The 27,264-nt window shown below is 35.3% G+C and overlaps 2 protein-coding genes across 2 annotated transcripts; one reads left to right on the forward strand and one right to left on the reverse strand.

The window, feature by feature from the left end:
* The first annotated feature begins 234 nt into the window (after positions 1-234).
* LOC128264138 (uncharacterized) lies at positions 235-15,539 on the forward strand. Its single transcript, XM_052999491.1, is given in 8 exon segments — positions 235-461; positions 4,514-4,559; positions 6,184-6,516; positions 6,662-6,769; positions 6,837-7,018; positions 7,410-7,633; positions 11,244-11,309; positions 12,872-15,539. Coding segments are annotated over 8 exon segments (2,133 nt in total). The 5' UTR covers positions 235-384; the 3' UTR covers positions 13,969-15,539.
* A 3,555-nt stretch (positions 15,540-19,094) lies between these two features.
* On the reverse strand, positions 19,095-23,558 carry LOC128264139 (facilitated trehalose transporter Tret1). Its single transcript, XM_052999492.1, has 3 exons — positions 22,806-23,558; positions 21,754-22,257; positions 19,095-20,764 (listed from the first exon to the last, which is right to left on the reverse strand). Exons 1-3 carry the CDS (start codon positions 23,074-23,076, stop codon positions 19,962-19,964), a joined length of 1,578 nt encoding a protein of 525 aa, XP_052855452.1. The 5' UTR covers positions 23,077-23,558; the 3' UTR covers positions 19,095-19,961.
* Between the last annotated feature and the right edge of the window lie 3,706 nt (positions 23,559-27,264).

Below are 27,264 nucleotides of genomic sequence, written 5' to 3' on the forward strand. Positions count from 1 at the left end.
TCTTCAACTACAATAACAACATCACCAGCGCGCCTACAACAACAGCAATAAGCACACATCAAGATACAAAACATAGGCACTAAGAGAAAGCACACAGTGTGTGTGCGAATGTAAAAAGATAAAAGGAAGAGAGCAACAATAAGTTCAACACAAGAAGAGCAATACGAAAAAGTTGAAGAGAACCAGCAGGAAAACAACAACAACAACAGCAGCAGGCCAGCTGAGAGCGCTGAGCGCCAAAAAGAGGAAGAGATCGCTCTCACCTCAACTCACCAAAATCACCTCATTACTCCCAAAACCTTCCCCTCAAAGCCCAAAACTCGCCTTCAATCGAGGGTGTAACTTTTGTTGATTCGAAAAACACACACTCGCAACTCTCAGGATATGTACGGCAACAATAATCCGGGTAGTAACAATAATAACGGTGGTTATCCCCCATATGGCTACAACAACAAGTCGAGGTAAATTTTTAAACTTGAGTTCTTACGTTCCGTCAGCCATATTCGTTCCATATCCTTATGTTTGATATTGATCCTCATTTGAATTTCAAATACAAACATTCAGTCGAACTTCTCTAAGTGTTAAAATTATTTAAACATTTCTTTGAGTGCCTAACAATTGTCTTGTAATCTAGTATTTGCAAACAATCATGAAAAGATATTTAAAATTTATAAACAAGAGAATTTCGACTGTAGTCCTCTATATGCCATTCCTTTCCCCCTCCTTGTCACCTCTTCCCCCCACACAACACAAAGAACATAAAGATGATACAGTGTTTATCTAATTTTTTTGCTACCCAGATATCTCTTTGGCGAACGAACAAAAGACCACCCAATCTTTTTTTGAATAGTTTGTACAACGAAGAATTTCCAGTTGCTGGAAAACTATTTACAGCCAACAGTATTTTTTTTTCTTTATTAAGATTTAGATTTATTTGATTTATGAAAGTTGCATTTTTTTGATTGTTCAGAATCTCTTATATTAGCAATGCTCGGCAGCTTCTATGCATTGGTATGTGCGCAGGGAAAGATGTCGAATGCAAGTCGATAAAATCTTGAGATTGTTATCGATTTGCTGTCGATATCGTTGGCACAAAAAATGTATCATATGAAGTGGTTCTACCCCTTATGTACCCCTTATTCATTTCATAATGACACACCCAAACACATTGTTGAGTTTTTAGTTCACTTGGTTCTTTGTTTTATTTTTGTGCTCTGATATTATCAGAGAGGAATAGAAACAACGAGAACAGCCACAGGAATGGATAACAATAATCGCAACAACAACAAGGAGGATTCATATAAGTATAATTAAATGTTACATGTACTCGATGGTGCAATCAATGATACAGAAAAAACAAAAATCGATTAAATACAGAACTTATAAACATAAACGAGCACACGTACACCTAGATAGTGAACCAGTGCAGCAAAAAACAGTCAATCGTTTTGGGAAAAGCCCATATAAGTACAGCCCACCCCTATAAAGCTCCGCTCCTAATTGTAATTTATTTTTTTTTTCTTAGAAGATGTTCATTTTTTCATAGCAAAAACCTAAAAAATGTTAATTTTTTCATTACCAAGGAAAACCCCCTACCATATATCGTTTGCTATAGTTACGTTTGCGTTATAACATTTTCATAGCATACATCCACGCGCTCGCACCAACTCCTACACTTGCATTAATTTCACCTAAAATCAGATGGTCGTCGTCTGCGTGTTTTCGTAACCTGACGAGATGCTTTATTTTTGTCCTATATTTACAGTTGTATGTGATAAGAGTTAAGCAATATGCAAAAATGTTAACCGAGCAACGTGAAACAACGTAAAGTAACGCAATCTTCCATATTTATATATAAATATATATATACATAAACCATTGATAAAATCGAACTGCATTTACGAAAAGCAAAAGAGCCATGTCAGGCCCATGAAAAACGTTTTGATTCCGCTGGGAATCGGAACTCTATATCTATCATATATTTACACGCGTAGACCAAGGCAGATACATGTATCTGTATCTGTGCAATTCGTTTGTGGCAAAAGGATTATAAAAACGGCCTTAAAACGTTCTCATCGTGCGGATTGTGTAACCTAAACAGTCTCACAATGTACCGGTAAATGTACTTGAATCTCTTCTCTCTTTATATCTTTTTTTTGCCTCTGTTTTGAATTTAGTGCTTGGCGTAATCGTATTAAAAAATATTTACTTTGTTGTCTTAATTGCCCTTTGCTTGATTTTTTTTCTTTAAGTATATATAATTTTCTCGCCTCGCATTGTCCATATATCTTCCATCGCCAGAACTTCAGTAGAACATAAGCTTTAAGTTTTGCATAAGAAATGAAAAATTGACTGTTTTTTGCTGCCAAAAAAACCGGGGTCAAATAGTGGTCTGATTTTTATAATGATTATCCCTGGGCATAAAATAAATGGAGAAAAAGCAGCAGCAGCGTCATTCGTGACATTTTTATGAGCTGCTTCTTTTTTTCTGTTTCTGTTTTTTTTTTTTTGGGTCGTATAATTTATGGCAAATTATTCAGCAGTCGATGAAATGTAAACAGAGCCACCACACAACCCCCCTCCAAATTTAGTGCATCACGTGCTGTGTGGAAATTGTGTCAGGACCTTGACATGCAGTAGCCTTAAGATATATACGTACGTATGGTGGTCCCTTTCCGACGCATGTGTTGGAAGATTTTACGGTTTATAACTAGCCTTAAGCACCGGTTGTTGTTGTGGTTATTGCGTCGCCATCTCACTTTCACCCCCACATATTCCAATGCATAAAGCCGACAGATTGCATTTTTCCCCACTCTCTATATTTCTCTCCAAATCTCTGTGCTGGCCATCTCTCTCCCTCTGGCGAGAGTAGCAGCAAAAATGTATAAACGCCAAAAGGCAAAATGCAAATGCAACATTTGCTCAAGGTCATCTAAAGCCCAGCGACTACAAAAATCCTACTACATCATCAAATTGCAAGCAGAGCAGCAGCATCGCATCAATCAACAATGTCAACAATCAACACCAGCGCAAAGTGACCTTGCCAATACATATTTAAGATTTTAAAGTGACACTTATTTTTTTTGCATATTTTTTTACTGTGCAAAATGAAAACAAAAGCGAAGACCTCGCCAACGTATAATTGAGATTTTAAAATCTCACCTTTTTTTTGCATATTTTTTTATAGTGCAAAACGTAACACGAAATTAGTGTGTCCCTAACCAAAGAACTTTTGAGATTCTTAAGTCTGACTTTTTTTTTCATATGTGCAAAATACAAACGAAATCATAAACTCCTTCCCACATATTTACACACTCCAAAACACCAAATCATAAACAAGTACCAAAACTCCCTTCCAGCAAAATAATGTAACGCCCATCATCGACGTTGTACCACAGCTGAATTTAATCGTGTGTAGACATTTTTTTCCACAGCCCAGAAAGAAGCAGCCACCGATTCCATCGAAAAGCGAAAGACACTCACTGACTCTTTAGATAGTATGTAGTTTTAATTTGCACGGGGGGGCAAACGCGCCTGCTCCGCCCCCCAGCGGCTCCTCGTCAACGAAACAAAATGTTTTTGAATTGAGGACGCCTTCAACGCCCTGTAAGTAACAAGACTCTAAGACTACTATAGCAAAAAGAAAAACAAAATATAATAATATAAACAAATAATGGGGAATAAAATCAATATAAGCCCTAATTTAGACATTAATACGAAGTACACTCGATCTGCAACCGAAATTCGACGTGGGAAAAAGAATGCGCTGTCCGAAATTATCCAAAATCCATAATTTTTATTTTTTGTTTATGTGAAAAAGTGCTAAAAGTGATTATTTTTTTGATTTTTTTAAAGTGAAAATGTGTTCTAACAAAAAAAAAAAAAAAGAGTCCGATATTGGAGTCCACAATAATGGGTTAATATCATAATCCCATGATTATTTTTTTTCTTTTTTTTCGGTGAATCGAAAGTTTAACAAAAAAAATATATCATGCTTTTCTAAAGTGCCAAAAAAAAAAGTGAATTGTATTCACTTTAAAGGCATAGGGGCTTTGCAGTATTCCAGGGAATATAACTGAGGGATCTGCTAGATGGTCAGCCAAGTTACATTCCCCAAGAAACTGCAAAACCTTTAAAATCACATTTTCAAGTTTTTCTCGTTTAGAATCAATGGTTCTAATGGTTTTGTCTTTCAAATTTATAAGCATAATGAAAATTCGGTAGCGAGACAGTTTACTGTTTTGTGCCGCAAAATTTTCAAAGCAAGTTTAATCGTAAGCCTAAGTTAGTAATAAGGAAAGAATCGTCAAATCATCCAACGCCAAAACATTTCTTAATCATTTTTAAGATAATTACAAAATCGTTAAAATAATATATCTAGTAAAATGCGCTTTATACATTTAATTTTGATAATTTTAAATCGTATTTTTTTAAACTAAAACCAACAACATTAACATTTCCTTGAGTGCTAATCGATATTTTCTTTTTCCCAAACAAATGGATCATCCTATAGCGGTGGGCGTGGATTTGGCATGTCCCATTCTCTACCATCTGGAATGGTTAGTATTCATCACTTTTTATACTCATCTATACGCCTGAAATTTATAATTATTGTTAGCGAAAAATATCCATTTTCAATTGCATGAGCAATCAAACGAAGAACGAAAAGGATCAAATTTTAAACCAAATTGAAGGCAATGCATTTAATATTGACTGACTTTTGTATTTTGTTTTGTTCGGTTTCGTTTTTTGATAATCATAACAATAATAATATAAATTTTATGCCCTTTTCTATTAATAGTTGTATGTTATTGAGTTTGTCTCATGAACGCTCTGGGGACACACGCTTTTGAAAAACAGACAAATACTAAAAACTTAACTAAATTATTTTATGGATGCTGAACAATTTCATTTTGGTTTATAATAACAATAAAAACCAACAACTTAAAGTTTGCAATTTAAACAACAAAACCTAAACAAACAGATACAAAAAAACATAAACCAAACAAAAACCAACCAGCAACAACAACACAAATAACTCTTAAAAATACAAAACCCTTAAATAGAAATATCTAAAAAATGAAACACTTAAACACAAATGCAAAAGCAAAAATACTTAAACACACCTGCATGAGCCATAAAAGCAAAGACAATTTTTAATAGAAAACCTTCAGGTATCACCATGCCACCTTCTTCCTCCCATTTCCGCTTCCGTTTCCGCATCAGCATTAACTTCCGTTTGGCGTTTTGCGCACTTCTCCCAGTGTTTGGCAAAAAAATGAACACACTTGAAAAAAACAACGGAAATGAAAACATTTCGATAGCTTAATTCAAATTTAATAAAGTTAAAAAGTGTTGCATAAAAATAACGCCACTTTGAAAGAAATCTATTCGACTTTTATTAGTTCAAAAAAAAGTCTTTGTTTCTTTAAAATTTATTTGATTTTCTTTGAGCTCATATTGTCCATATAACATTACCTCGCAGTGTATTTCCCATTTTCAATGACACTGAGACCATCACAAAACACACCCTCAAATAAAAAAACTACGAAACACCAACACAAAACCCTAAAGAAGCTTAAGAAACCTAAAGAAGGGAAGCAACACTTTATGCATTTCTTGAAATTCCATGTTTTTGTCGTTGGTTTTTGCAACCCTGTGAATGCCGTTTAGCTAACACAGATACACATACTATAAATTCATACACGGAAGTAAAATAAAACGAGAGAATGTTTCGATTTAATGCTTAAATCAAAAATAAAATAAAATACAATACAAATCGCTGCACTTAAGTTTCAAGCACGCCTTAAAAAGTAAGACAAAAACAAAAAATTAAGAAATAAACATTTTTCGGGAGATTTGCATTTGGAATATTGTTACAGTTAGTTTTGTCGTTTTAAACCACTTCGAACCTTCGCCACCTCTCATCCACTAACAAAAGTTGTGTGTTGTTGTTGCTGCCCAAATGCAACGTTCGATATATATCTATATATCGATCTTTCGAGGTCGCCGATATCGATAGAAATGAAACAACCAAGCAGCAGCAGCCAAAACCTAACCAAACCATCCAATCAATCTACTAATAATCAACCCCAAGACAAGCGATATGAGGCCTTCTCACAACACTAGAATATCTTTGTATGGTTAATCTGATTACAGTCACGTTATGCGTTCTCGCCACAGGATACAGAATTTTCATTTCCAAGTTCCTCGTCGCGTCGCGGTTACAATGATTTCCCCGGCTGCGGCGGCATCGGAAATGGCGGGAGTGCCAACAATCTTGGCGGCGGCAACATGTGCCACCTGCCGCCGATGGCCAGCAACAATTCGCTAAACAACCTGTGCGGCCTGTCGCTGGGCAGCGGCGGTAGCGATGATCTCATGAACGATCCGCGGGCAAGCAACACCAACCTGATTGTCAACTATCTGCCCCAGGACATGACCGATCGCGAACTGTACGCCCTATTCAGAGCCATCGGACCCATCAACACGTGCAGAATCATGAGAGACTATAAGGTAAGAATCTTTATTTTGTATCTGATGATTTAGTATTATCCCTTTCTAGCCGATTACTGATCCCAAGATACGAATATCATTCAGTACTCTTATCTCAACTCCTCCATATAGTCTTAACTTATCCTGGATTTTGTTTCCTTCACAGACTGGCTACAGTTTTGGTTATGCTTTCGTGGACTTCACATCGGAAATGGACTCGCAGCGTGCGATTAAAGTTTTAAATGGCATCACTGTGCGCAACAAGCGGCTTAAGGTCGGTTCTTTAAAACACTCTATTTATCCAAAGAGCGATCACTAATCTATTCCTTATTTCCCAATAGGTTTCCTATGCTCGTCCCGGCGGGGAATCGATCAAGGACACCAATCTGTACGTGACCAATCTGCCGCGCACCATAACCGATGATCAGCTGGACACGATCTTTGGCAAATACGGTTCCATTGTGCAGAAGAATATCTTGCGTGACAAGCTCACTGGTCGTCCACGGGGTGTAGCCTTTGTTCGGTAAGTCGTTGGTATAGTTTATTGTATTTAAGATATGCTATCATGAAGCTAGAGGATGTGTGTTCATACATGCAATCAAGGTTCTTCGAGTCGAATTTGCTGCAACCTCAAGCCAATTTGCATCTACTGTAGCAACGTAACGTTAATAAAAGGCATTTAAATTTTGGGAATAATAAATTATAAATGAGTTTCAAATTTATTGTATAATACATACAAAATTTCGACTCGAAGAACCATTTAAAGTATTTCTCTTAGCCATATCTCATGTTCCCTCTGCGTTTTATTTCGACACGCGGCTCATCATGTGTTTTTCTTTCTTTTCTCTCATTTGTACCATCGCTCATTTGCCATCTACGGTGTGTATTTTCGATCGATAAATCAAACTATATAGGTACAACAAGCGCGAGGAGGCCCAGGAGGCCATATCGGCCCTGAACAACGTCATACCCGAGGGCGGATCGCAGCCGCTGTCCGTCCGGTTGGCCGAGGAGCATGGCAAGGCGAAGGCGGCACACTTTATGTCGCAGATGGGCGTGGCTGCGCCAAATGTCCCACCACCGCCGCCACCACCGCCGCCGCATATGGCCGCCGGATTCAACAGTATGGTGCACAGAGGTAGATCAATCAATAAAACACAGCAACGCTTCCAAAACTCGCATCCCTATTTCGATGCTAAAAAGTTTATCTAAAAAAAACAGTAATCCAGAACCAGAACACAAGATGATGCAACACACAAGCCACACAAAGATATATATTCAAGAGCTATCTGTTGGGTATATAGTTTATATACCCACCGCATATAGATATACCACCACCATCTTGAGTGTTATACATCTTAACCTTTTGATTCATTTTGTTTTTTTTTGCTATTTGACAAAACAAAAACAACAAAACAGAAGCCTCAAAAACCAATCCAACCAACAAAAACAACAAACAAAATACTTACTAACAACAACAATATAAATGCATAATTAATTTTATTTTTTGATCTTACCTTGGTAATTCGTAAATGATTCAATTGTTGCAATTTAAAAAGCAGTGCATATATATTATACTAATATATATGTAGTATATTTGGAAACAAAAAAAAAATTGAATTGTATTTTTTATTTTTTAGTGTAATTATTAAAATCCTACAAAAAAAAAAAATACAAAAACTAATTATTTGAAAAACCCCAAAAATAAGTAATTTAGATACTAACTAAAAAAACGGAAAAGTTATCCACGTTTTTGGTTTAGGTTGTAACGAAAGCTTTTATTTTATGTGCTCTAAACTAAAGCAGATCACACACACACCAACTCACAACACCTACACACATGCAGGCGAAAGGTTAAAAAAAGTTCGCGAAAAAGTGTTGGTTATAAAACCAATTTTTTTTACAATTTTTTTATAGTGTGTGTGTTCCAAAATGGAACAATTTTTTTTCCGGATATAGATGGTTTAAAGAATAAAATCACGGCACAATGAGAAAACGTAAAGATGATTTTTTTTGATAAAAATGATTACCGAAATGCACATAAGAAATATATATTAACAAAAAAGAGATAAACCAACCATGGACTGAATCAATACCTAACTAAAAAAAAAGCAAAGTAAAGCATAACTCAAAAAAAATATATACATATATCTGCAAAGGAAAACCCCATTTCAACAAAGAAGAGAATCGTCTTCAATTTTACTTTGGTTCCCGAAGTTTTTTTTTTGTAAATTTTTTTCCTGTTCACAAAAGACTGGTGTGTGACGAAAACTGATGATGAATAATATTGCAACCAAGCAACAGAACTGAACTATAAAATAAATTAAAATTGAGATATAAAATATAAATCTAAAGGAGTAAAAATTACAAAAGCGTTGCCGAGCATTAACCTGTAACCCCTTTTAGCTCTCCACCCACCTCTTCAGCATCTTCAGATCGCATCAAAAATATCGAAATCAAATCACGCCACCTTTTTTTTTTGGTTATAATTTGTTCATCTCTACCAGCGACAACTACTACAATAACAAGAAAACATCGAAACAACCAAGAAAACGCCACTTTTTCTTTTTTTTTCTAATTCTCAAGTTTTTACCCATATATCGACAAAAAAGGAAAAATATGAAAAAGTACAAAAAAAAACCTATTTAGATATACTTATAATATACATATATATTTCACTATATAAAACCTATTTTATAAAATAGCGTTAAATTTTAATAATTATTTAGTTTGTAGTGCGTTAAAAGCATTCAAAACAACAATCAAGCATATAAAACAAAACCCCGAAAGTGTGACCACAGAAACCTAATATAATAAAAAGGCGAAAAGCAAAACAAACATAAAAACAAAAACCAAAACCAAATTTTTTTTATTTTTTTTCAAGTTCAAGCTAATTTGAAAAAAATCAGTGTTGGAAAATACACATGGATGCTACATATTACAACGGGAAGTTTTTCTCCCACACGCTTTCCACAAATTTTTTTGTTTTTCTTTTTTATTTTTGATCTTGCTAATCTGCCTTGTGAGCGTGTGTGTGCGTATGTGTGGGTGTTTTTTGGGAGCGAGAGAATGAGATGACGAGTGAGTGTTGGCAGGATATCACCATCCTACATTTATCACGCGTGCGTGCGAGCGAGTACGAACGAGAGCGCGAGTGCAGATTTCCCGTTACAGTTACAGTACCAAGGCACAAGAGACAGAGAGAGGCGGACGGCTGTGTGACAGACAGAGACACAGAGAGAGACACTGTGAAAGTGATTAGAAAGAAGTGAAGGGCGCATGGTAAGTATGCGCGCACTCAACCGAAACGATAACGGGGTGCTGCCAAAAGTCGCACAACCAACCCCTAAATAAAACAGACCCCTCAGAACCCCCACTCATTAATCCCCATTGTTTTTTTTCTCTTTTTTTTAATGTGATGTTTTTTTTTATGGATCGACAAAACGGCGTTAAGAAGACATAACCCCATGACCATGTTCTGATCTCTCTCTCTGAACCCATACACCCCTTTATCGGTTCCAGTGCAAAAAACAAAAAAGTCCTATTTTTTTAAACTTTTTTTGCCAGTGTATATCATAATAACATTTCTTCAAGTGAAATCTGTGTGCTAAGCTATGTTCTTTTTTTTTTGTTAATCATCTATGCCTAGTGATCGCCAACCAAAAAAAAAATGAAATACGCATAATTACATAAAATAACCAAATTTATTTTGTATATTTTTTTCCGTGCCTGTCAGTGTTTTCAGTGTGGATTTTTAAGGAATCAACTCTATCTTTATATAATTAGATGTACAATCATTTCTACCAAAGCCAAGCAACAAATGTGCAAAAACTTTATCCGAACTTCTTTGTAGATTTTGCTTTACCCATTATTTATTTTAATTGAAAACTAATTTTACATATTTTGATTGCTTTTTGTTGTTGTTTTGAGTTTCAGAAATTATATGATTTGCAATGTTTTGTTGAGTGAATATTTAGTTTAAAAGTAAAAAGTTTTAGTTAGCTTAAAATAGAGATTGCATTTTCATGAAATCTTATATAAAAACGCTGCCAAATTTTGAAAATTTGTAACTACAAAGAAGTCTGTCAAGATATATTTCAGTTCAAAACCTCTGTCATCTATCTGAATTACTTTTAATCATAGTTTAAAAAAGTGTATCCCCAACCTTTACCAAAAAGTATGCAACGTTTTTGTGTTATGCTCTTGAGAATGCAAATCAAAGCCATAACTGATATCCTTGCGATGCAAAAACCGTTAATAGCAAGAATATTTTCATACTTCGGACTTTTCCGCCGAAGACAGTTTACATATATGACTCATTTCTAGTTTGGTTTAATTTTTTTAAAGCTTGAATTTAGTTACTGGATTTTTATTTTCAAGTTAAACAAGTAGCTTGTGTTTTCCATTGTATTTCGCATTTGTTGTTTCCATACCGTAGATATTCTACTGTACTTTAATCTACTCACAGCACTAACCCCGAACCGATCACTTTTCCTTGTTAAACCGAAGTAAAAGAGACCGACTAAACTCATTTTCATTGATTGTTGTTGACAAAGAAATAAAAAAAAAACAAAGGATCCAAATAATTGAATAATATCTATAAACAAAAAACAATCTTTTTATTCCCCCATTTCATCCAATATCAACCAATCCCACAAAAAAAAAAAAAAAAAAAAAAAAACAATCTGCGCCGCAACTAATCCAAGTTGTACAATTTTTTTTTCGTTTCGTTCCTTTTTTCATTATAGACGGAGCTATGGAAAAATTACGCTCATTATTCGATGCTATATGCGATGCTATCTTTGGTCTCGATAGTAATTATTCCTTTTTATATACTTATATTTCTAATAAACTACTCCTAGTCGTAAAATATCATAGATTCTTGCTTTTCTGTCGCAGGAAAGCAAATAACTAAATAGCTTTTTTATTTGTTGAGAGCCCTTAAGACAGATCTAGCCGAGAGATTAAAAACAGAGCTTTTAATCTATATAAGTAGAGTCTATCAAGAAGAGAGCACACCCACACAGACACACAACACACGCACACTCATGCGCTTCCACATAATTGAGAAGACAGAAAATAAATATTCAATTTCAGTTTTTAAATTTCTCATCTATCTCTCATCTATATAAAATATATATTTATAAAGAAAAAAAATACTTAAAAAAGAAGCCGAATTTTCTTTTTAAAGCGTGCCATGTTTTTCTTTGTTACTTTCTCTCATATCATCATCCAGCTACTAAACCATCTCTCTCTAAAAAGAATCGATTTAGATACAAAAAAGAAGTTTTTTGGACCTTGGCACTAGCTCTTATTCTCTTATTATTTTGAGCAGTGGCCATAGTCGTAGAGCGTTATTTAAAAAAGTTCCAATTGAAAATTGCCAAAAAAAAAAATTGTACTTCTAGATAAAAATCCGATTCGAACTCAAAATTGAAATTCAAATTGCTGCTGCTGGCTCCCTGAGAGTTAAATTGCTAACCTGAATTTGCTTGCGCCTAACATTCACCCTTTATTACAAAAAAGTTTTCCTAGAGCCCCCGTTTCGAAAGTTTTGTTTAGTGTTTTTGAATAGATTTTCGTTTAATCCAATCCATTCATGGTCTGCTTTGTCTGCTCTGCGAACTCTTATTACTTCATTAAAGTTCCCAAGTTCGTAAATGTTTCTTGCTAAATGAAATTAAACTAAACTAAAACCTGTTTAAAATAATAAACTAGATACTTAATATAAATTATATACCAACTTGTTTTGCTTGCTAATGTTCTTTGAACGCACTTTAATATTTGTATGTGAGTGTTTTATATATGCCCACAGATCAGTCACAACACAAACACACATAAATATACCATCACCAGATCAGCCATCAATTTGTTTTAATAACACCAATCACGTTCCCCATCCAATCCCAAAAGTTCCACAAAACTAAAATGGAAAAAACATGGCACGTTTAATAAAATTACGAAAACGATTTAATCGTGTGTTATATCGAGTGGGAAAACCCTTTGTAATCAAAAACAAATAAATATAATGCAATTCCAAAACTTCAGCTTGAATTAAAACTACAACCAAATCCCTAAAGTAAACCAAAAGTAACAAAGAAAAAAACCAAGAAAAACAAACAACAATAAACACTAACCCAACACCATCTAAAAAACAAGAGGGCAAAAAAAGAAATACTAAACCTAATTAATATCTCTCACCTAGGCTAGTTAAGTCAGGGCTCTAACAGCATTCAGGGAAATTTATAGTTCAAAATAAGTTTTTTTCTCATTTTTTTTTTATATAATTGCATGAAGACATTAGCCTTTGATATATTTTACTAATTCATTTTCTTTTTTTAACCTTTTTTTACTCTCGCACCTTGATTTACTCTAGGCGATAATTTTGCCGATTTGCTTGACGGACTGTACCGCAGGAAGTACCATTATCCTTACTTATAATTGACACCGCAACAGCAGCAGCAACTACAACAACATCAGCAGCAGGCGTTGGGCTTCACCAGTAACACCAACAATAGTGTTGGCAATGGTAATGGTAACGAGAACAACATGCTACTCTATCACCAGCATTACCATCAACAACAACAACAACGCCTGGGCAATGTTGCTGCTCACAGTATAAGTCCGAATGGAAGCAATAATAACATAAACAACACAAACACCAATAGCATTAACTTAAATACCATACGCCAGAATGGAGTTGCTGCACTTCACTATCTTCAGGAGCAATTGCAATTGCAACAACCGCAAGAGCAACAATCTCAACAACAGCAGTCATTGGCGATGTCACCGCCACCGCCGTTTCAACAACAATCACGACAGCCACTCCTTAATGGCAGCAATGGCAGTCTGGGCAGTCAATTGCTTGCCATAGGCAATAGCTTCAACAATAATTCTAATCACTCCAATGGTTTTAGTGGAAATTTCAACGCCGGTAGCGCGTTCACCAACAACAACGGTGCATGTAACAGCAACAACTTTACCAACAACCCAACTAGCAGTGGAAACTTTAACAACAACACCACAAGCAGTGGCAACTTTAACAACAACAACACAAGCAGTGGAAATTTCACAAACAACGCGGGTAGCAGCAGCAATTTCTGCAACAATCTTTCTGGCAGCAGCAATTACACCAACAGTAGCAGCAATTTTATCAACAATGCAGCTGGCAGCAGTAATTACAGCAAGAACTGCAGCAGCAACATGGTTGGGAACAGCAACACCCATAGTTCCAACAACCACACCAATAATCACCACAGTTCGCCGCAGCACGACTTCAGTTTTAATATGTCGACAACTGAGCAAGAACTGCATCAGCAAACACTCAAGTTGCAACAACTGCACCTTAGCAACAGCTTCAACAACGCCACAGCAGCATCAACAACATCAGCGGCAGCAGCAACATCCACTTTAACAACGGCAACTGCATCAACCACGAACCCCACAAATGTCGGATTCTTATGGCGTACATAACCAGAGAGTTGAGAAGCGAATGATGAAGGCAATCTTCAATATAGAAATTATATATAACAAACGTATATATATATAACTATGAATACCTTATATTGATCATCGTAGTATCAGCATCCATCGAAACCATATACAAAAACCCAAATTTTTATGTTCTCAAACCCCAAGAATTAATTACCTATATTTTTTTTTGTATGTTCCTCACTCTAACCCTTATGTTGTAGTTGGTTTTTTTTGTGCTTTTTTTTGGGAGGAATCTTTTTTTTTCTTTTTGTAACTAGATATAAGGCAAAACACGTATATGTATACAAATCATAAATAATTATATATATATATATACATATAGAAGGCGATTTTTTTTTGCTTAAACTTAGAGAAAAAACCTATGAGAAAAAAACATTTTTTTGTCACATATTTATAACGTATAATCATAAAGAAATATAAACAACAAAATATATTATACAAAAACTCACACATTATATATCTATAACTATATAGCATACTTGTAGGCGTGAAGACATAAGCTCTGATTGTTTTTTTTTTTCTCTGTGTCTAAAACTGATTTTTTTGGCGCGAACTATGCCGCAACAACGTACACGGGCTTCGTGTATGTTTATAGCTGAAGTTAAACCAGATACAAATATGAATATATATTATTTTTTTTCATTATTTATAAAATCCAATTTTTTTGTCTATTTTATACGTAACGAAACGGCTGGACATGCTCAAGTTTTCTGGCTGTTTATTGATACATTTAAAAAGAAAACGAAACACTTAGCTAGAAATATGCTTGAGTAAGAAAAGGAGAAAGAGACCCAGACAAAATTACAATACAAACCCAATTTTTTTCATAGCTGTAATGAATAATGCGTTTTTTTTTTAAATAAATATTAATACTTTTTTTTGAAATCCATTTTTTTTATTAGTTTATTTTACGAAAGGACTTGAGCATGTAGCAGCAAGAAAGACGAAACAAAACAACATACAAAAACGAGTAAGAAAGAAACGTGATAAACAGCCCGACAGAACGAAAATCAGAGGAAACAGAATAGAAAAGTAAAAGAAAAAGAAAAAAATAGAAAGGAAATCGAAAGAAAAGAAAGAAAGCACGTAAAATCATAGGAGTGAATTGGCTTGGTTATCTATATTTTCCATATTTTAAAACAAAATTCACATTCGTAACATTTTAACATTGTATTTTATTTTACGTTTTTGTTTTTATATATTCATTTAACACGAATTTTGATATTCTAAATCGGCCAGTCACTTCCTCCTGCAGACAACATTTATTTTTTCGGTGTAGGTGCACAAAAATTAATGGAACAAGAAAACAATTATAAATTCAAAATATGCGAAGAACTATTTTGCTAAATTCTATCAATACTTTTAATAAATACTTATAAACAAAGAACATTGTAAAACATTTTAATTTGTTAAAAAACCACATTTCTGAATTTCAATTTTATTTTATTATATTATTTTCCATGTCTCTGGCTTAAAAAAAAACTTACAAGAAAATAAGAAACCCATTATTTAAGGCAACTAAATAAACATTTTCGACACAAACAACATTACCCCTGAGTTTTCTTTTTATTTATAACAACGATTATGAATTTGATAACACTGTTTATTAAAATTGCGTTTTCCAGAGTTTGTGTGGCGTATTTAGTCATCGAATTAAGAATATTAAATAAAAATTAGCTTTAAGCGAAACTTGAGAGACAAGTTGAGAAGATATAGTAAACACTTACAGCTTGGTTGTGCTGAATACTTAATATTCAAAAACCAAAAAAAAAAAAATAAATAAACGGAATTATATGTGGAGTGCGCATTAGCGACCGAATAAATATACACGAGATCGAAAGCGATTATTAAATCAATATCTAAGCGACATTAATTCTAAAGCCCCTCCAATTGGGCTGGCGGCGACAAATACACTTAAATCGAATGCAAATAGTCTCAACCAATGTAGCCTTAGTGAGTAAGCGGATATACATAACGAATATCGGATTAATCGGAAGAGATATCATACATATAGCACCTTAGCATGTGGTTGATCGTCTCGTGTATTTAGATTAAGCCAAGGCAAAAGAAAAGTAAATATTAATTTATTTTTTTCTTGGATATCGAAGCAATGGAATATTTTTTGTGACTATTTTTTGAGCATGTGACAAAAGGCAAATCATAATCGTACTTGTTTTTTTTTTAGAAGATTTTTTCTCGTAATCCTTTAGACAATTTTTTTCTTTACTCATAAGCAGCCAAGCTAATTTTGTTGTAATACCGAGATCGAAATGGAGACGCAGCAACTGAATAGAGTTTTTTTTTTGGTATTTTTAATAACTAATGTTGTAGAACATGGTAACCTCACAGAAAACCTAATCGCAAATACATTTAAAATGTTGTTCAATAAAAACTTAAAGCATGAAAAGTGTTAGGTAACAGTAATATACATTATACATTTTTTTATATTAAAGTAAATGTGTTAAGAAGGTAGAAATCTTTTTATAAAGAAAAACCAAAGTACCACAAATATGCATAAAAATTTTTTTTCTAGCATAAGATGAAGCGTTTTTTATATAAACATATACAAGAAAACACAAAAAAAAAACAAAAAACATACAAACGACTTGAAAAAAACCTCAACTAAGCGGAGATAAGAAAGACCCATATATAGGTTCAGATTCAGATATAGATTTATTCTTTTTCTGCTTTGGTTAAAGGAGAGATCAAAGCTAGACAGATTTAGAGGCGCTATTCCTATGAAACTTTTTGGTATTATTTCGTGGTTTCAATTTCGACCATCTATCTGCTCTATTCCTATTTGCCTATCCCCAAATGTAGTGCCCCCTTGTAGCGCTCATCTTTCATCTAAAATAAAAACACTGAAAAAATATATACAATTCAAGGAATAAAAGCATTAAAGCATAAAAGCATATATGTATACATAGATTTAAACAAACGGCAACTACCAGGAGGAGGAGATACGACCGCCCATAGAGGTGAGGTAAATTTTTTTTGCATAGTGAGGTTAACACTCGATCGGATGGCGATGATTGTATTTGAAACGTGAACTGCCCTATGAAAGATTTTTTAAAAACCGAACACCAACTGAAACGAGAGAAAAAAGTAAAAACAGAATTAGAAAAAGAATTAAATCGACAATTAAGAATACTACAAAATGCCTACAAATAAATTCATACCTAAAAGCAATATACATTCATACATAGAACAAGTTTAGTGGAACCAAACAACAGTTTAAACAGCAAGCAACAAACAAAGGGAATATATTCGACAAAACCAATTATATTAACTATACCGTATACAAAACATATATATATATATATTATAACTATTAAGTCCCCAAGCGGAAATTTTTTTGAAATAACTAAATATTTGAAAGTAATAACGTACCGTAATATACATAATAAACGAGACACACACACACACACAAACAGACAGCAGACAGACTCGTAAAATGTTCGTAGCCCGTAAAACTACACAAGAAAATGGAAAAACCAATGAGAACAACTTGAATTTTAACTCGTTTATACAAAAACACATATATACATACATATATTAAACTAGCAGCTAATTGTTGTACTTAAGAATGTCACATTATAAAAAGAACAAATAAACGAAAGAACATTTAAAATTCAAACAGATCGCAAAACTATCGGCTGTTTTTCTTAGAGATGGCATATTTAAACAGGGCGGTTAACAGCACTGCTGAAATTTAACAGCACTTTGGGGTTTGATAACAGCGATCGTTAAATTCTCTTAGTTCTTTAAATAAATTTATACAAAGTCGACTTATCCGACAAAGCAATACCGTTCTCTGTCTGCTTAAAAGGTTAAAACATAGATCAAGGATATTAAAAACTTAATAGTTTGCCAACGTTATAGCCGCAGTAAAAAAACAACCGCATTAAAAATATGAACAATTCTGAGCAAAACTAGTTTCGTTGCATTTTTTAAAATTGTTGTTAAAAATTTTAATTTAATATCTGTAAAAAAAAGTATTTCCTCTAAAATTACGAGCCCACAATAACACTTTTTTTTCGCGTAAATTGAAATTGTTGATTCTCATACTTCAAATCAAATTTTAGTTATACTATACACTATCTACGTTTTGGAAAAATCCAAGGCTGCCACTTGAAAATACAGCAGGTGCAAAAAAAAAGGAACAAAAACCTTTGATTTACATTTCTGATATAATTTTTTTTTATTATTTGCCACTTAAGCACAGGTCTTTTTAAATGAGCAAATAATAGTAGGACGTAATTTACAAATAAATGACAAATATATAACTAGTTATCGGTCACAGGCAATTGAATGCATAGAACTTTATCATTAGTGTTTGCTTAACAACAAATCACTTAAAAAGTTTTGCTGTAAGAAGTCACTCTTTTTCATTTGCACTTTACACGAGGATGTCTTACCTGGGTAATTATATCACGGCAATATTTTTATCTCAAGTGGGGAAGCACAAACTAAAATAACAAAGAAAACAAAGCACAAATTACGCCCAGCGCTGGCCCAATAATTCCAATTCTTCATGAATTACAAGTGTATCGGGAATATATAGTATATATTTTGTTATCATTTCGAGTGGTAAACAAAGCGCTCGTCAGTCCCCTTGGGCTGGGAAATATTTTCCCGGATCGTTAGGTGCTGATAGCCGCGACACGTTTTCGCAGCGCCTCCAATTATTGCTCGGAATTGCGTCAGAGCACGCAATACACTATACACTATACACTATTCACTCGACTCTCGATCCTTCGCCTCGTGATCCCCAATTCGTGATCAGTGGTCCGTGATCCATCATCGTGTCAGGAACGCACTCGCACTCCCACTGGCGATCGGTCTATATACATGGATCACTATCACTATCAATATCAAGTGTCGATAACCATTAACATTTGCTGACTTGTGGGCCAGTCATTGTTTGGATTCCCGCATGGACAACTTGAAGGTTGACTCTCTGGAGGGTTGGGCTCTGGATTGCATAATTACAATTCCGACTTGGAAGTGGCCACGTGCCAATTGCTCAGTGAGTAGTGAGTACTTAGATCAACTTGAGAAAAAATCTATAGCAAATGGTTATGATGATTCGTATTACTTTATGTTTAACACAAATATTTTTTTTTTTATTGTTTGCCAATTTTAACAGTTTGCCAATCTACTTTACTATATTTATTTCTAAACCCAAACCATTTTTGTGCCCGCATAATTCTGCTGCATTTAAAATCTGTTATCTATTGCAGGCAATTCAATTGCAAACAAATCTGATGATTAACTTTTTTATGAAATTAAATCAAGGCAGTCGTAATAACTATTTCCGATCATTCGAGGTTTAAGCGAATGCAAACAATAGATTGCAATAACCCAGAAATGATTAAAAAGTTTTTGGCTTGGGTTTTTATGTTGTATGTTGCAAATAGCAGTTATTTATAGTGTTTTATTAACAATAATACAAGGTGTAAAAGTATATAAAATAAAAAAAAACAACAAAAATATGTATAAATGTGTGAAATTTCATTGTTGCCCGATCAATATGCCTGCCCTACATCATTTTCACCGATCGCAGCTGCAACATGCACTTTTCAATTGATTTCTGTTTACTTGGTAAATGGTTTTATTGTTTATCAAACTGCCGCATTCCATGGCTGCCAAGGCTAAGTACCTAACACATCACAGATTGAATACCCCGACCCCTTTTTCTAATGGAAATGCGAGTTCCACAAGCAAATTCGCCGACACTCACATTTAAATTATATATAAATATATAATTTAACAACGGTTTTGGGCCAAATAAAAATTATGCTTCTAAAGAAATTTGTAATTTTTGAATGAAGGTGATTTTACCAACAAACTAGCATTGCAAATATTAAATATTTCCCCATCAAATGTGAATGCGTTCGAATGTGTGGGTGAAACTATACTATAACCCCCAGTTTTGTCCTTTTTTTTATCGTTCGAATAGTGATTTGTTGTTATTTCTTCAGGAACACCTCGTGCAGCTCCACGTCCTTTAGATTGTTGACTGTGAGTCGGCGCGTGAACTTGCCGGTCTGCCATCGCTCCTCCAGCTCCTCGAGCGTTCTGCCCCTCGTCTCCGGGACGAAGGTGCCGATGAAGGCGGCCGCCAGAAATGAGATGCCCGCATAGAAGGCGAACAGATTGGCCGTGCCCAGGACTGCCTCCATGTTCGGGTAGATCTTCAGCATGATGAAGGCCAAAATCATGCCGAAGAAGATGGCTATGCCGGAGGCACTGCCCCGTGCCCGCTGCGGGAAAACCTCGGAGATCATGAAGAAGGGAAGTGTTAGCATGCCCATGGTGGAGAACACGATGTGGGCCACAATGCAGGCCACCGGCAGCCAATGCCAGGTGCCCAATGTGTCCGGAAACCAGTTACCGCCGGCCAAAAGCAGCATGCAGCAACCCATTCCGCTGGCCGAGAAAATCCCAGCCGGCTTGCGACCCCACTTCTCGAAGATGCCGCTCATGAAAAGCGTCGTGATGATCCGGGCCACGCCCAGCATCACGGCCACCAGGACGGGATCTATGGTAACGCCCGCCTGCTGGGCGATCTGCACGGCGTAGACGATGATCACCACCACACCGCAGGCCTGCTGGAATCCAAAGAAGGTGGTCATCATTAGCACCGGCTTGTAGACCTCCGGACGATGGATCATCTGGCTCAGCGATTCGCCCGCGGCGGTGGTATTGCTCGCATCCGCCAACTCCTTAATGTGCGCCAGCTCCGTCTCGAATTCGGGTACGTAGTCCACCTCTGAAAGGAGTCGCAAAGTAAAATGTAATTTCAGTTTTTTTTGGTTACAATATGATTAAACCCGAAACTCTATTTAAGGATAACAAGAAATACATTGTAAAAGTTAATTCCATTCGTTAAAAAAAGTTAAATTTCCTTGAAGCATTTGAAAGTAATTTAAATTTGTACAACAACCAAATTGTAAATATATAAAGGATAGAAAAAAATGTACTACAAAATGTTGAAGGAACAAAAAATGGTTGTTAAATATTTAATAAAATGTTGTTCAAAATTTAAGTAATAGAAATTTTTGTTTTAACCATTTAATATTTGATTTAGTCAATTTAAATTAATACAAAAAATTGTAATAGATAAAATAGGTATTTACAAATATTAAAGGAAACGAAAAGTGTAAAATGTAAAGCATCATAATAAGCTAACAAAATATTCACAAACTGAAATAATTAAGAGAGAAAAGGCCATAATGAAATTGAATAATTAAGTTGCATTGAATCTAGTCAATTTAGATAACGGAAATAATTATATTCATTACCTTGCAATTTTTTGCCTGAACTTAAAAAACTCATTAAAACATTTCACATGAAAAACTACTCATTTTTAAGTTGGCATACTGCAAAGGTCAATGTTGACATTAGCTCTCTAGTTCCTAATTCACAAATGGATTGTCGGACTTTTTTAACACTTAATTTTAGTCACTTTAATGGCTTAAGATTTCAGATATCTAATCTGATTTGCATTTGCATTTACATTAGTCCACAGTTTTGTTTAAATGCATTTTTTTGATGGTTTTACCATAATGAAATCAATTTACCCCTTTATGAATTTTTTTAATTTACTTAATTTTTGTTTATAATTAAGTGCCTGTTTTATTTTTAAGTCATAATCAATGATCTCTTTAAATGGCATATTAAACTACACTTTTCTTTTCCTTAAAAATCACCAAATTGATTTTCCATACTCATGTAATAATTATTAAAAAAAAAACTCACCTTTTTTGGGCAGACCGCGGAAGTATCTGAGCGATTTCCTGGCCCTCTCCTCTTTTCCCCTGGTCATCAGCCAGCTGGGGGATTCCGGCATGGGAAAGACGAGCAGGGTGGCCGCCAATTGGTAACAGCAACTAATCGCAAAAATCAGCTGGATATTGTGGCGTATGAAGTATCCCAGGACGTACATCAGTAGGATTCCACTGGCCAATCCCAGCGATGTGCCCAGGATCAGGCGACCCCGTATCCTGGGCAAACTTATCTCCGCGGAATACACACCCACTGGCGATACGAACATGCCGATCATAATTCCACCAAAACAACGACCCACCAGCATTTGGTAATAGATCATGTCGCGATCGGAGTGCATAAAACTGGTCACCAGCAATATCCAGCCAATCAGCCCAATTAAATTCGTCAGCAGGATGGTGTATTTGCGGCCAATGCGATCCAGGAAGTAGCTGACCAGCAGTCCTCCCAAAGGACAGGCCATGTTCTGAATGGATGCTAAAAAGATACGTGCAGGATTATAGAGTTTTGTTTTTGGACATTTCAGATAATTGTTTTAATATTATAATAATACACATGGACAAGCCAGTAAATATTACCTAAAGACAAACAAATATTTGTTATTCTATGATAAATCTTTTTACTCTAAGAAACATAATTGATGTGATTAAAAATAAATCTCTTTCAAGATAAGCCCAAATTTGCATCTAAAAACGGACCTAGCTCGTTAAAAATTGTCAGTAATAATTTATAATCTTTTTCAGAGTTGTCTTTGCTGATTGATCAAATATTTTTGATTTTTGTTTGTGTTCTCTGTGTTCTATACTCTTTTATGGTCCTAATAAAATTGTTTATTTACTATTTCCTATAAAATCACTGTTTCATCTGGATTCTTAAACTATTTTTGTAGTATTTGTTAGGTTTGCACTTTTGAAGAGGAGTGATAGATTTAATATTTTCATTTGATGATAAGGGTTTTCATTTCAACTTCTTTTCTGTTCTCATGCGTTGGTGATCCATTTGTGTGGTGTTTGGGATATGCTTACCAAACCAGCTGGACTCGTCCTTGTTGAGCCAAAAGGGCTGAGTTTCGTCGCGGAGCTGTGTGAGAGTGACGGCGGGCATGCTGACCACCATGCCGGAGCCGAGCACACCGCTGTTGCCCAGGAAGACCATGAGCTCCTGCCGCAGGACGGCCACACGCCCTTCGCCCAGCGGCTTCTCCTTCTTGGCGTTTGAATTTTTGGACGTGTCCTTGCTAATTACGGTGGGCATGTAGGCCGGCGGCACCAGCTGCTCCTCCTGCTGGCCCTTCATCTCGATTTGTGTTTATTTTGTTTTATTGGATTTTTATTTTATATCGGTTTTTCGGGGGGGGGGGGGGGGGGTCTAAAGGATGCCGCCTTAAAAAGGGGGCGTGTCTGGTGGATCGGTGGATCGGTGGAGCCGGTGGTGCGCTGTGCGCTGACAATCAATTAATGGCTCACAATTAGCTATAGTGGCGACGTCGTCGACTACTACTGCTGTTGGGGCACCTGTGGGTTTGCGTTGGGCTGCGGCTCTGATAGCTCCGTCTGTTCGACAAGTGGAAACTTCCGCGCATTTCAATCAAGGGCTCATGCTCCAGTATCAATTTCACAAGTTGCACTTATCAGTTTCGGACGGCCGAGAGTTTTGTGTTTCTCGTACATGTGCTGTTACTGTTACTGCTACCGTTTATGCCAAATTCGCGAAAATCCATTCCTTTTTTGTTTTGATGATGAGAGGAAGAGAAGAACAATATGAGAAACACGTCCGTTTAGTTCGGCGTTCGACGGGCGACTGAAATTGATGCTATGCTCTTGCCCTGCTTTTTGCGACCCATAATTTGCAAATTAAAAATTATTGTTTGCATTAATACGAATACGCTGCGTATACGCGACTCAGCGATTTGGCGATTTCGGCGATTACGTATACGCCACCGTTAGCGCTGTCCCGTTGTGAGCGGCGTTTTGAACGCAATTAGCTGTCTAATCGATCCGGCGACACCCTCACTGACCCCTCAACACCCCACCGACCCCCCGAACCCCCCGGAACCCCCACACCCCCATTATCAGCCACTACGCTCGCGATTTCTCTCCGAATCGAACGACATTGGCAACGAACTTGACATTGGCACACGGGACGCAAGGTGAACGGGGGTCTTGGTAAATGCCATGTATAAAAACAGAAATGAAGAGCCGAACTTGTCATCGATTGGCCTTTCAAATACCCTGATTTGGCATCCCCTTAATAAAAAAAAAATATAATAAAAAGACCAGAACACTACCAAAGCGTATACAATATACAATCCGTTTATTTATGACTCTACTAATCTCACGATAATTGCCAATCACATTTCATGCGTTACCGGTATCGGGGGACTTTTGATATTAACTATACATTTTTGTTCCTACTTCTGGGGCTGGCTAATACATATTTCTAAATATAGAATTTATAGAGATTCAAAGTTTCAATCTAATATGAAAATTTTTTAAAATTTTCCAAATTTTCAAGAGAAATAAATATCGAATTTATAGAGAGTTTAAATTAGCACAACGTTTCAATCCAAAATGAACATCGCCGAAAAATGATACAAAATTTTAAAGCGCAATGCTTGACATTAAAAATGTTAGTTAATGAGCTATGTACTAAAGTTAATAAATTCTTGTATGAATTGAAATACTTTTAGATAAGAGTGATTTGTAAGACATAAATCATATTTTTATATTAGAACAGAAATCGCTAAGTGTTTCAAAAATACTAAGTACTCTTTTTTGAGTAAGGGTATGTTTATAAGGTAAGCAAAACTGTTTGGTTAATGAATTTTCTGTTTTTTGTTCTCTTTAGTTTACGAAGAACATCGGACATCGGCATCTGAATCGGTGCGAATATTGCGCCTGCAGTTGGCCAAAAGCCAAAGCAGAAAGCATACGAAAACATTGAGAGAGAGGGCCAGAAGCTTATCAGCTCTCTCCATCCACCTGTCCACCTGTCCACCTACCTGTCTACCTGTCTCTTTTGCCGCTCTTGCCACTTTTGCTGCGGAAGAGGTGCATAAATTATGCGATATCGAACGGAATGTTAATACCTGGCGCTCTGTTTCTGTTTCGGGTTTTGGACCCCTGGACTTATCAATAGGGCGATGCACGCCCCTGCCACGCAGCCCAATCGGCTCGAAATGAATAATATTAATAACGCTCGTACTTGTATTTGGTTCGGATCGGATCGGATTGGATCGGATTGGATCGGATCGAATCGCGCTACTTTATTAAACGAAATCCGAGCTATGAGTTGTGGTAATTTTTATGACCACAAGCATTGTAATCACGATAATGATAGCAAATATTTAAATTTTGATTGCTAGTTTAAATATTTATGGTTTAACATTAAAAGACCCAACACAAACAATTTAATAAAAAACGCCCTGAGACCACCTTAAAATCGAACAAAAACTTGGCCAAGCCAAGTGAAACGATAAGTAATTTATGGTCAGCCACCAGCCACCAGCCACCAGGGTAGATAATTTAAATTAAAAATGATTCATGAGTCTGCCGTAGGCAAATTGCTGGTTTCCTGCTAAGTACTCCCTTTCACCGGGGCTTTCCCCACCTTTTTTTTTTGTTTTACTCCTCTCCAGAGCCAATCAATCAACCTGTGGTTGCTATTCAAAATCAATTAGGCTCGGTCGTCTCAGCCAAAGCCCAAATAAAAAAAATTCACAATACAAAAAGAACATTTCGAGCTTAGAAATATTTATACACTCGATCATTCGGTTCTATGTAAATGTCTTGGCAGACAGCTGATAAAACAGTTACAATTAAAACGTCAGAATGTCTACCGCAAACAGCTTTAACATGAAAAAAAATAAAACACAGTGTATATCAGATAACAGATTCGGTCTCAGACACACCAAATCTATAATTTTTAATCAGACATGGCGTTACCTAGAAGGCAAATGACCTTTTTGCAGACAGTATTTAGCGACTAAAATCACAAGGTAATTTTTGGAAATTTACGATAATCAAAACACCAAATAAAATGTTTACTTTGTAATATTATGATTTGTAGGAAATAATGTACTTTCCGTCTATAAAATATAACATTTTGTATTAAAAAAAGCGATAAGAAGTATTTTTGCTGATAAACATTTAATATTCACGTGCGTTCTTATGTAAAACAAATTTTAAAATAATTGATTGAAGCTTGCAATCATTTTTCCGTTGAACGCATTAAGTATATATGTATCAACCGAATTCCACTGTAAACTGTTCAAAACCAGTTATCTGAGGTATAATTCTACGTCACCATAATTCAAAAGACGCTTTGCCCGCCCAGCAACAAGAACCTATTTTTGGAAACCGGCCAGTATTTCGATTTATTCCTCACATTTTCATATTAAAACAGGAATGCCTTTGATTCTATTTTTAGACTTTTGTATGTCCTGTCCAAAGGATTTTTAAAGAGATTAATTTTAATTTGTTCATGTTCTTCAGAAGTTTGGAAATTAGCTGACATCTAAGATATAGGAAAATTTTATTATAATTGATGAATCTTTGTAGTTATTCTTTCAACAAAGAGTAACTTAACAGAAATTTTGCATTTCGTTAGCCTTACAGCGCGCCAAACCAAGATGATAACAGCTTATTGGAATGTTTACATTTACAGAGCAGTTAACAGTTGAATAACTGGCTCTAAAAATTGGGCTGCCAGACCGTCTTAAATTGTACTAAATTAGAAAAAGGCGTTTAGTTCAAACAAAGCATGCATAACTAATATCTAAAAATATTTTTTAACAATTATTTCATAACAAATTCGAAATTCAGTCTAATAATATTTTTGGGAGTTGAGAATATATTTCAAAAAAGAAATAAGTAAATGAATTATTAGCATACTCCAAGATCTGTTCATATTGTTATTAGTAATAAGGAAATAAAACATATAATAATAACATTCTTAAAATTCTATATATATACACGGTAAATATTAAATTAATGTAATTTTTTAGTTTACTTATGTGAATAAGTATTAAACTGTGCCCTTTGTTTACAGGCAAATTACAGAGGCATTCAAAACTTAACATTTACCGCTGTTTTTCTGTTATAAAAGCTTGACAGACTAGTGCTGCCAATTTGACCTTTTTACGGATAGATCTGGCTATTGTTAGCGGTCCTTGCCAGATATTTATTTATATTAGCAAATGTTTTTTGCATTACCAATAAAACAAGGATGAGATATGGAAGTTACGAAAACACATCAAATTATTTTATAAGTACCAGTAAAATAAATAGAGTTTTGTCTTTAAGCATTGTATTTAAAAAATCTTTTTGTCCAATTTTTGTGTTTATTTGGAAAGTGGATTAGTGGCTGCTCCGTCCCTTTTTTTTTTACATATGCTGCTGGCAACACTTTAACAGTGCTGTTATCTTGTACGGACCAATCCAATCGGCACTTGGCCAACAATATAAATTCAGTTGGTTTCTGGCG

This window comes from Drosophila gunungcola, unplaced genomic scaffold (genome assembly GCF_025200985.1).
Source record: "Drosophila gunungcola strain Sukarami unplaced genomic scaffold, Dgunungcola_SK_2 000057F, whole genome shotgun sequence".
Classification (NCBI taxonomy): Eukaryota; Metazoa; Arthropoda; class Insecta; order Diptera; family Drosophilidae; genus Drosophila; species Drosophila gunungcola.